We start from the raw sequence: 11,187 nt of genomic DNA on the forward strand, positions 1-11,187 counted from the left end.
AAATACTTAAGTTATTAATATAAGGGCTTAAGAAATATTTTACTAAGTATTATTCTAAGAAGGCATAATATTATATATATTCCTTATATAATCTAGGGGTTAATAGCCCTTAGCTAGGCTTACTAGGTTATAGTAATTACCTAGGCCTATTTAGGCCTTAAATATATAGACCTACTTAATATCCTTATTAGCTCTTTTTAAATTAAGAAGGCAAGGGGTCTATATAATCACTAGGGCTATAAGTTAGTAGATTAAGGTATTTTTTTAGTTAGCTTAATTTCTTATTATTACCTAGATATAGATATTTAATATCTTTTATTTATAGTCCTCTATTTAATTATTAAAAGAGTTTATTAGCTATGGTTAAGAAAAGCTTTCCTTTAGGTAATTATTAAGCTAGATATAGGCTTATATAATTAATTATAAGTTAGGCTATTTAGCCTCTATTTTTATATACTTTAAGGAGATTACTTAGCTATAAAAGTCTTATTTCTTATAAATATTATTAATAATAAATCTTTCTTTAAGTAAGGCCTAGAGTATTATATCTAATTATAAGTAAAATTATTTATAAAAAAGGTCTTTTTATCTCTAAAAGCTTTATATATCTTATAATATATATTTTTTATTTATATTAATATTATTAATATATTATTTTAATATTATCCTAAGGAATAAAAATAAAATATTAGGTATAAAGGCCTTAATATATTCCTAGCTTTAGGTATAATATTAATTAAAGGTATTAATAAATTATATTATACTTTAGAAAATTATATAAATACCTTAAATAATTACCTTATTATAAATCTAATTATAATTATTAACTAATTAAAATTTTTTTATATTCTTAATATAAAAATAAACTTAAGGTTAATAAAATCCTTATATAATACTTATTAGTTATTTTATCTAGTCTAGGCTAAGGGCATATAGCACTAGTAAGGGCTATAGCTAGTTATTATTATTATTATTATTATTATTATTTAGGCTTAGGCTTTAATAAATTTAATCTAGGGGAATAGAATTAATAAGTAATTAGTTATTATTATTATTTATTAATATACTTCTTAGTTATAATAATAATTATATTTTTATATTATTTTAATTACCCCTATTAATAACTAAGGCTTATTAAGGAGCTATATTTTGCCTTTATAATTAGGTAATTATTATCTTATTATAATTATTAAAAAATCTTATTTTTAGATCTTTTATTATTTTAAAGGTTATAACTTAGGTAGCTACTATAAGTAAGCCTAAGGAGTTTAATTCCTTTAATTTAATCTATAGTAATTAGTTTTAGAATTAGCGCTAAGAGGTAATCTAGGGAATACTTTCTAAGGGTAATAGGGATATTAATAAGTTCTTATATTTATTAGTCTATCTAAACTAAGTTTTAGGTCTAAGTACCTATAAAGGTAAGTAAAGTTTAATAAATTAGTTAAATTAGATTAGAGCTAAGTAGTTTTAGTTTAAGGAGAGTTATATAAATTAATTAGCGAGGGAATTATTAGTTTCCTAAGACTTATAATAAGGTTTTATTTCTAAAGAGGCTAATCTTAATAATAAGAAATACCTAGAAAGTATAAGTAATTACTTTAGCTAAGAAGTTATATTTTTATTTATTTACTTTTATAAGTTTTCTTAAATATATATATATTAATAATATATTTATTATTATTTTATATTCTTAGTTATAGCTATAGGTTATTTTTCTTAAGAGGTAAATAAGATTATTTATTTTATAGCCTTAAGGTATTATTATTTAATTATAAATAGAGAGATACCTTAAGAAAGTTAGTTTTTAAGATAAATAGAGTTTATTACCTATAAGTCTTTATATTTCTTAAGCTCTTTAATAATAAGATTTAAAAAGCTCTATATATATTTATTAGTTTTATATACTAAGTAGAGGTACCTTTTAAGTAATTCTTCTTTAAGTATAAATAAGGGAAAATAAGGATTTAGTAATAAGTAATAATATTATTAATTATTATTATTTATAAGGGAATAATAATAATAATATTTATTTATCCCTTATTAGGCTTCTTAGAAGTTATAAATCCTTAGAGAAGGTATAGATTTCTAAAAGGGATAATAATAAGATAAGAATTTAATAAGGAATTATTTAGTCTATTTAGGGGTTTCTATAAGGGAATTCCCTAGGAATTCCCTTAGGTTTCCCCTAAGGATTCTTTAGGAAATTCCCGGGGAATTCTCTAGGAGGTTACCTAGAAAAGTAGGTCTAACCTTCTAGGGAAATCCTAGAGATTTCCTAGGGATTTCTTAGTTATATGGTTCCTAGGGATTTCCCTAATAATATTTCTTAATAAAAATAATATTATTATTTTAATTATTTTTTATCTTTCTTAATATTATATTTTATTTAAAAATATTAATTTATATTATTTATATTTATTTAAATAAATTATAAATTAATTAATATATTAATTTATATTTAAACTTATTAAGTTTTTATTTTTAATTTAAACTAAATTATACTTTATGGTTAAAATTAAAACTTTTATATTATAAATAAATAAATAATATATTATAATTCTTATAATAAATTAAGCTTATTAATTAAGATATTTATATCTTAGTATTTAAAATATTTAATAATAACATACTTAATAAGCAAGTGTCTTAGTATACTATATATTAAAAAATAACTAATCTTAAATTTCTAAAAATAGCTATAAAATAACTAGAAACTTAAAAGGAGTATTTTATAAACCTAACTTAATATAAAATACAAAAGTGATTTTTTTTTAGATTTTTAATAATTTTCTCTATAGAATACATCCCCCTATAGGGTAAATTAAGACACTCGCTTGAGTGAGACACTCGCTTATTAAGTACGTTATAATAAATTCTTTATATTTTTACCCTAACCCTAAAGAGGATTTACTTAAAGCATATATTACCTTTGCTTACCTTATTCTTCATCTAACCTAACCTCTCGAAATTGATTCTTAAATGGTTATTTATATTAAAGATCAATAATAAAGAAAGAAGTTCCTAAGTGGCCCTGAACTCTACGAAGATTTCTTATCCCTGGCACATAGCTAGCTAAGTGCGATAATTCTCATCCCATACATAGTGTGCCCAGACGCATTCAATCCTATGGCTGGTGAACTAATATGGCCCCTGCCCATAGAGAACCCGGGTTGAGTCGCTCGGGATAAATCTCCATTATCCGGGCGTACAGCTCTTCGGCTGTCTTCGTCTCACCGCTCAGTTTCTCAAAGTTCTCTAAGTACGTCTTGGTATCCTGGACTGCTTCAGGCCCATACCGACGCTTTGGGTCACTATGCCCGCCCACGACATGCTTAGGCTGGAGTGCGGCGATGGTATCCAGAGCTGCAATCCACTCATTTCGCCTGATGGCTGTTCCAGACTCTCCCAAATACGGGTGCGTGTTTGCGTACACAGCATCGCCAGTCACAGCCAGTTTGATGCAAGGGACCCAGAGAGTTGTCGTGTCATCAGTGTCCGTGTGACCCGTCTTGACCACCAACAACTTTTCGCCTTCCAGTTCAAGGTAGTCTTGCTCAAGGGGTTGGGCGACCCTCAAGGCCGGCGGAATCTGGTTCGGAAAGAACTTTTCCCAAAGTCCAGTCAGACGCTCTGGTGTAGTCTCGAGCCTCATCCTAGCCACAACTTCAGGCGTTGCGACCAGGACCGCCCTAGGAAACCGCTCCAGGATGGGCGCACTACCAAAGAAGTGGTCGCCATGGGCATGTGTAACATAAACATGGGTGATGTTTTTGCCACTTTCAACTACCCAGTCCAAAAGCTCATGTGACGCTTTGGTAGTCAACTGGCCGTCAACCAAAACAGCATCCTTGTCACCGTATATCATGGTAGAGGAAGTGGGCACCCACTTAAGGTGATCGTGACCAGCTGGCCCAGTCCGGGTGGCTGAATCACGCTTGCTGAAAAACACTTTGTAATGCAGAACCATCTTGGGGTGGGATTAGTTGCGAGGAGCGATATTATTATTTGGTGACCGTCATACAAAACCGGGCTTCCCAAGTTATTATAGACCTGCTTTGCAACGGAGGATTGATAGGGGAGACTTGAAACTTGTCCATGGTTAGGAATTAACTGGTTGCGCTGAGTAATTAAGCACATTGTGGAGGGGAGCAGAATAGATGTCCGACTGTATAGTAATCAGCTCCGCGCATTTATCAGCTGCATGACACACACCCTCATAGTGAGACCAAAGAGACTCCGCGCATGCTCGTGGCAGGACCCACATTCGAACCGAGGTCGATTCTGTAGTTGACACCACTTTGACCGGTGGCCGCTGCCGAGTCGGTCCCAGTACCCAGCAGGATGTCTTTAGACTCGTGATGCTAAATTCCAGGACAATCAACTACCGCCACGTTTGCACGAGAGCTAGCCCGGTCAATATGACAAATCTAGTTTATTGAATTATGATCTATTGTTTCGCTATCTAAGCGTGACAAAAGAGCCCGAAAAGGCCCAGTCTGCTGCGTAGACGGGATAAGGGTTGCCCGTCGGCGACTGAATTCCACCGGCCCCGCCATTGCAAGAACTAGTTTCTGTCTAGCCAGCTTCGACTACTCACCAATGAACTCAAATATGTAGTATTAACCATTCTTCCACTGGCATCCCACTCGGTAACTGCTTAGTACGTGGGATCATGCTTTGCAATAGAGGAGGTCAAAGCGTATTACAAACACGCCTTTTTTTCTCCTCCGTCCAATACTGCACATGCTTTAGGGGCGGCCGAACCAAGCAATGATAAAACACTAGTAAACTTAATCTATAATCAAGGATCCAGAGACAAGAAGCTGCAAACGAGCTTGTTACAACTCCCTACAGGGTATAAGATATAGGGTGAGAGTGGTAACGTCTTTTCATCTACTTTGCCTAAACAAATCGTTATATCCTCCTGACTCTTTTTTTTTCTCTTTTCGCCAAAGTTTAAACTCGTTGGTAGGTTTATTGCATCGAATATGTCAAAGCATGCTGAGCTGACCTTGGTGTTAGTTTTATCTGCGTTTGTCACGCACAAAATGCCTGCCAACACTACTATCCTCTATCCCAAACTTGCGGGTGATGCCTGGTTCGACCTGAATTATTACATTTCGAAGCATATGGCCCTCGTCACAGATACATGGGCTCCTTTCGGTCTTTTGAGCTGGCAGGTTCTCAAGTTTGTCGCTGACGATGGACAAGATCTAGAGTATTCCATTGGCGCGTTCTGTACTTGGGAGAGTCTTGAAGGGGCCAAGGAAGCGATTTCGGCACCCCAGTCAAAAATTGTTTTTGAGGACATCGCCAACTTTTCAAACGTCAAGCCCCTGCACATGATGGCAATGATTGAGGGAGGCAGCCCAGTCGGCCAATAAATAGATCACAGGAAGAGAAATAGATTACTTTGGATTGCCAAGACCTGTAAATAACTTATCTAAAAGATCACTAATCGTAAATTTACCACCATGATTACTCCATATCTTAAACTTCTTATTCGTGCGTCTTTAAACTCTCCCAACGACTCGAGAACATCAGTACTAGGTAGCAGACACCCTCGGATAACGCATTCGGCCCTTCCGTCTTTGAGAAACTAAATTGCTCTCTGGCAATCTATCTAGGATTTTGGGCATCACGCTTCATCAAATTGGATTATGTAACTGTCAAGGATGGCACAGAACTCAAGTATCCGTACAAGACGACGTGTTCCTCCCCTTTGCCCTAACAGTAATCCGCATGAAGCTCGGATCGCAATCCCACTTGCAATCCCACTGGCGATCTAACATGGTATGCCTGCCATCCCACTTCCAGGCCGATTCTAAGGTGTAATTTTGTATTACTATGCGAAGTACGGATAACGGAGTTTCATTCCCAAAACCTCCTCAAGTTCCAATTAGAGACGATTTATAGTTGCGCAGTACTGCCTTCTAAGAGGCCATAATAATGTCTGCACGTTGTCGGTAGTAAGACAACTCGTAACTAGAAGAGATTAAGTAATATGATAATACCTAATTCTCAATGGGAATTAGTGGTCTTGAGATGAAATACCAAGCCTCTCCCCGCTGTCCGATCAAATATCTACCCAATCTAGTCGATTAGAAATCAACCCACTAATTCAGGGATCCTTTCCACACTGCAAGTCGTACAATTTTTCGGCTAGCCAAAGCTTAAGAGTCATCGAGGGTGGGATGGGTGATGTTGATTACATGTATAAAGGTAGCATATCTCGGTGGGAAAGATTTTTTTTCCTCGTCTTTCATTTTATCAACAAGCAAGTCACCGCCCTTCCCATCATTGCATTTCCCCTTGACCAACGCTTCAACAATGCGTCTCTCTACCTTCCTCTTGACACTTAGGTCCATTGGACATATTAGTGCGAGAGCGGTCCCTAGCTGCAACTTGCGCGTGGAGACTTTTATAAACCATGGCCCATCCTTCGATATGGTGTCGTCGTTGATTATCGGTTCCCAAGCCGCTGTCCTGATTGACTTGCCTCTGGCGATTCAGCAGGCGGAGGCACTGGCTGATTGGGTAAACCAGACAACTGATAAACCACTAGTTGCTGCCTTCACGACGCACTTTCATCCGGATCACTACCTCAGTGGCGCTGCATTGTTGTCGCGATTCCCGGCCGCGAAATACTATGCAAATTCGAAGGCGGCGAAATTGATAGAGGGGGAAGCAGACAAAAAGGTAAGCGGCAAAGGCATACTTCGAGGTCATTTCTAATCTATTTGAGTAGATCAAAGCTATGGGTGCAGTGCTTGGCAAAGATGCTGTTGTCAGCAAGGCTCATATACCAAGCCCATACGACTTCTCATTCTTCACCCTGCCCGGCGACGAGGCCACGCCCATTCATTTCTTAAGTCCACTTGTCGGGGATACAATCGACGAAACGCTCTTTTGGATACCATCGATTGAAACCTTGATTGCTGGTGATACTGTATACGGCCACGACATGCATCTTTGGCTTGCCGATCTCCTGACAAAGTCGCTCACGGATTCCTGGCTGTCGACGCTTGATCTAATTGATCATCTGAGACCTAAGGTGGTCATTCCTGGTCATAGCTTGTCGAATTCCAAGTTTAGTCACTCGATTGATGTCGATCATACACGCGCGTATGTCCGCTTTTGGCAGAAGGAAATCGAGTCGAAAGGAACAAATCATTACACACCGCAAACTATTTTCAACAAGCTCAATAGCGCCTTTCCTGGTTTGCTAGATTTGAACTCCTCGACGTCGGCATTTTTACTCAACAGCACAGCAGAGCAGTTTGGGCATGGTGGAACACGTCAGATTCACTATGTGAATTTGGCTTCTTACAATAACATTGGATTGCTAGACGAGTGGAACGTTTAGGCGTTTTGAAGTTCTTTAGCTGTAAGCATAGATTATAATGCATCAGTTAGCGCTACCGCTCGTTTCTCGTGAGGATGAAAGTTTATGAATTTGTCTGAGCAAACCCAGCCGTACCAGTTGTGCGAAATTTTGTTCTGCTTGATTGGGTCTCCGTTTCACCTTGAAATCAGCTTTCTCAAAACTACCTTGAATTACACATGTCATATCCTCATATGAGAGTAGATTACAGGGGCTTCATACCCTTGTGAATAGCAGCCACACCACCAGTCAGGTTCTCGTAACCTTTTCCAGCGACAACAAATCCGGCATCAACAATCATGTCCCTGACTGGAGAACCGCTCGATACTCTCAACGAGGTACCGATAACTATCACGATCACCAGCAACGAGCTGGCGGATCAGAGGGATGGCGCCGAAGGGCCGTTGCTTGTACACAGCGTTGAATAGAGGGTACTTGTAGACCTTGGAAGACTTAAGGCTGGCGAATACACCACCTAGCTTGAGCACGCGACGCGCCTCCCGTAGCGCAGCGGGCATATTGGAGAAACTGCAGATGACAAATGCTACTATGTACAAGCCCAGGGAGTTTTCCTCGAGGGCCAAGGGGAGGACCTCAACCATGGGTTCGAGGAAGGAGAGAGAGGGTTGGTGGGAAGCGGGAAGAGGGAGGGGGGGTGTGTTGCCTGCCGATGGCTAGCATGTCGGGGTCGATATCTCAGATGGTGGCGTGCACGCTAGGGTTGCCGTTGAATTCGTGGGAGTCTTGCAGATGGTGGAAGGCAATGTCTCCCGTGCCGCCAACGACGTCGAGGATGCGCTGGGGTTGGCCGGGAGGGTTTGTGGCGCCGGGATTGAGGGAAGAGATGAAATGCTCCCTAGACTTTTGGCTAGCTTTCAGAGTTCTTTGGAGTATAAGAAATTAAGGAACAACGAACTTCCACAATCGATGAATGCCTAGGGACCTAAGGTCGCTCATCTTATCGTAGAACTCGGCGACGCGGGAGAAGACGCCAGCGACACGGTCCTACTCCCCCCTCCGTAACGGTCTTGAACCCAAAGTGGGTAGGACGATCGGCCGTGGAGGTGGACTTGGAATCGGTGACATTGTGAACGACATTGGTGGTAGAGAAGGGACAGACGAGGCATACGGAGCAGATGGATGGTTTGAACGAGCGAGAGATGCTCCGGAGAGCTGTGCGGGAGGCCATTGTGAAGCTAGACGATGGACCGGAGGGAACGGGAGGACTGTCAGTGGATGGAAGTTAGGCCAGTTCTCGAGGCTTATCCTATGGTTTGTTAGAAGTCTTTCGAACACTGAAGATCAGTAATCGACAATTCGAGTGTTAGGCCTGGTTAGACGGTTCGGGCGGCTCGATTTGTCGCTGATCAGTTTCCTCGGTCCAATTCTCGGCTGATTATTAGTCAATACCGGACTTTTCTGATCCATATGCATTGGCCATCCGCGACCAAATCATGGAAGAGGATAACTGTCATCATGAACGTCCAATAGCTCTTGTCGTCATCGGGCTATGTCGAGTTGATTTGTCAGGAATCTCGGAAGTCCTTAGATAACTGCCGAGCTGACCCGACTCATCGCGCTTCCCACAACATCTGTGGATGTTACTGGTGTGGGAATTAGTAATGTGACGAATCTTAAAGGGAGCCTTTTGAGGTTCCGCGATTAGTAAACCGTCTAGGCACAGCAATAGCCTTTCGCAAGGCTCCTTGTGTTAATGAAATGCAGACGCCTTAACGCCTCAAGCTTCCCACCTTGGTACGAATCTCCTACTGAACCGTTAGCAAATGCCATCCATATACCTCTACATATTAACACTACTCGTTTGCGTTTCTTCATTATTGCGTTCAACTTCAGACTCGGAAATAATCATGTCTCAGAGGGCTCTTTTACTCCAGGAAGTGGGCAAGCCATTGGTTGTGGGGGGGCGTCCAATCCCGCAGCCTGGTGAGAACCAGTTACTAGTCAAGGTTCTTGTTTCTGGTTGTAAGTTTGCAATTAATTCCACTAAGAAGGACAAAAGGACCATATCTAACTGGCGTTTAGTAAATCCTCACGACCAAAGAACCCGTGATGTTGGCCTTTTTGTCACGAGCATGCCTTACGTTCTTGCCAGTGATCTGGTCGGAGAAGTCGTGGCCGTGGGAACTGGAGAGCATTCTGCCAAGTTCATCGTTGGTGAGCATGTTTTTGGTCACACCTTTGCCGAAGGGGGCTTCGACAATGACTTCAACGGAGCGCAACAATATGCTCTTGTCGATGCGAGGTTTGTAGGAAGGGTAGCCGGTAGTGGCCTGAGTAGCGATGAGGCATCTACAATCCCCGTCATTGTGTTGGCTGGGTTCATTGCTCTCTTCGCGAGCTCGGGTCATGGCTTCCCCCCTCCATTTTCACCGGAAGCAAAGTCTTTCGAATATGGCAACGTCACACTTCTTGTGATTGGAGGCGGCTCCAACACCGGACGAGCCACAATTGAACTCGCGAAGTTGGCAGGAATAGGCCGAATCATCGCAGTCGCCGGGCATCATAATGAAGCAAAGCTCAAGTCTGTCGGGGCGACCCACGTGGTCGACCGACTGGCCTCTGATGCGGTGGGCCAGATTCGTGCCATCACGGGGGACGAGTTAGTATATGCGGTTGACACGGTCAATGCTGGCGTGGAACAAGAGCTCGGTGTCGCGGCGCTATCAAACACGAAGAAGGGCACGTTGATTACTCTTCGTCGACCCGAGGGAGACTTCGACGCTGCTCGAATAGGTTCTAAGTCTGCGGGGTATGAACGCCGCCTTGTGTTTGGCGTTTCTCCAATGCACCCAGAAGTGACAGTGGGATTCTGGGAAGAGGTTCCTCGGTGGCTCAAGGAGGGGAAAATTCGGCCAAGCCGTTTTGAGGTTATCAAGGGTTTAGATGCGGTGGCGGTCAACAAGGCGTTGGACCAATATCGTGATGGGAAAGGGGTGAAGACCAATATCCACCCTTGGGAATGAGCAGCGACATCTAACATGCTGAGTCTCCAATTGGAAATAGCTTTTATTTCAAGTGGCGACGGTTGAGCAGTCCTGGGCAGAATTTATGCGAATTCTTATAATTAGTTAGGAAGCCTGGCCGAAGTTAGATAGCGCGGTTTAATTCTATAAACCGGTTATGTTTAAAACTAGGGGTCTTGATTTATGACGTAGTTTACTTTTTAAATAATAATAATATATATATATATAGCAAATATAATAGTTAACTAAGCGTAATAAAAATCTCTTAACTTGTATTATTTTTATTGAATTAATTAATTATTAATAACTTATTATATCTGAATTAAATAATAAAGCTAGGTTATTTCATATATTTTAGGCCCTTAAAAATAGCTAAAAATTAAGGCTCTAATGCGCTATAGAGATATATAATATTAATTAGATAAAGTTATAGCGCTAATAATAAGGTATTTAATATTAATATAATAGCTTTAATAAATTATATTATTTAGTTAATTTAGAAAATATATTTTTATTTATTTTTACTTTTACTTTAGATTTATAAGGATTTTTCTCTTAATTTTATAATATTAAAAAGATACATAATTAATTATTTAAAAATTATAAAATAATAATAATTAATATATATTAGACTTTAAATGTAATAATTATGTGTTTCCTAAGGGATAAACTAGTCGTGCTAGGTTTATATTAGCAAAGAGTACTAGGCATAGTCTAAGCAATAGTAGGCATAAGTCATATCTAGTAATATACTTAAGGGTATTAAGTATAACTAAGTTATATTAATAGCTAAGGTAGCTTCTATATAAGAAAGTA

General features: G+C 39.4%; 6 protein-coding genes across 6 annotated transcripts; 3 read left to right on the plus strand and 3 right to left on the minus strand.

Moving 5' to 3' along the window:
- Positions 1-3,127: 3,127 nt before the first annotated feature.
- Positions 3,128-3,970, minus strand: NCS54_01092400 (Lactamase-B domain-containing protein; the record flags this gene model as incomplete). The annotated part of the gene is made up of 1 exon (XM_053156212.1): positions 3,128-3,970. The coding sequence occupies one exon, from the start codon at positions 3,968-3,970 to the stop codon at positions 3,128-3,130; it is 843 nt and encodes a 280-aa protein (XP_053012187.1).
- Positions 3,971-5,051: 1,081 nt separating this feature from the next.
- On the plus strand, positions 5,052-5,387 carry NCS54_01092500 (Hypothetical protein; the record flags this gene model as incomplete). Its single annotated transcript, XM_053156213.1, has 1 exon — positions 5,052-5,387. One exon carries the CDS (start codon positions 5,052-5,054, stop codon positions 5,385-5,387), a length of 336 nt encoding a protein of 111 aa, XP_053012188.1.
- A 1,063-nt stretch (positions 5,388-6,450) lies between these two features.
- On the plus strand, positions 6,451-7,369 carry NCS54_01092600 (uncharacterized protein; the record flags this gene model as incomplete). Its single annotated transcript, XM_053156214.1, has 2 exons — positions 6,451-6,702; positions 6,752-7,369. 2 exons carry the CDS (start codon positions 6,451-6,453, stop codon positions 7,367-7,369), a joined length of 870 nt encoding a protein of 289 aa, XP_053012189.1.
- Positions 7,370-7,592: 223 nt separating this feature from the next.
- On the minus strand, positions 7,593-7,989 carry NCS54_01092700 (2-methoxy-6-polyprenyl-1,4-benzoquinol methylase, mitochondrial; the record flags this gene model as incomplete). Its single annotated transcript, XM_053156215.1, has 2 exons — positions 7,593-7,696; positions 7,749-7,989. The coding sequence occupies 2 exons, from the start codon at positions 7,987-7,989 to the stop codon at positions 7,593-7,595; spliced, it is 345 nt and encodes a 114-aa protein (XP_053012190.1).
- Positions 7,990-8,083: 94 nt separating this feature from the next.
- NCS54_01092800 (2-methoxy-6-polyprenyl-1,4-benzoquinol methylase, mitochondrial) lies at positions 8,084-8,576 on the minus strand (the record flags this gene model as incomplete). Its single annotated transcript, XM_053156216.1, has 3 exons — positions 8,084-8,243; positions 8,304-8,392; positions 8,517-8,576. 3 exons carry the CDS (start codon positions 8,574-8,576, stop codon positions 8,084-8,086), a joined length of 309 nt encoding a protein of 102 aa, XP_053012191.1.
- A 664-nt stretch (positions 8,577-9,240) lies between these two features.
- NCS54_01092900 (Alcohol zinc-binding dehydrogenase) lies at positions 9,241-10,371 on the plus strand (the record flags this gene model as incomplete). Its single annotated transcript, XM_053156217.1, has 2 exons — positions 9,241-9,370; positions 9,431-10,371. The coding sequence occupies exons 1-2, from the start codon at positions 9,256-9,258 to the stop codon at positions 10,369-10,371; spliced, it is 1,056 nt and encodes a 351-aa protein (XP_053012192.1). The 5' UTR covers positions 9,241-9,255.
- Positions 10,372-11,187: the final 816 nt, after the last annotated feature.

Source organism: Fusarium falciforme, chromosome 8 (assembly GCF_026873545.1).
Source record: "Fusarium falciforme chromosome 8, complete sequence".
Lineage (NCBI taxonomy): Eukaryota > Fungi > Ascomycota > Sordariomycetes > Hypocreales > Nectriaceae > Fusarium > Fusarium falciforme.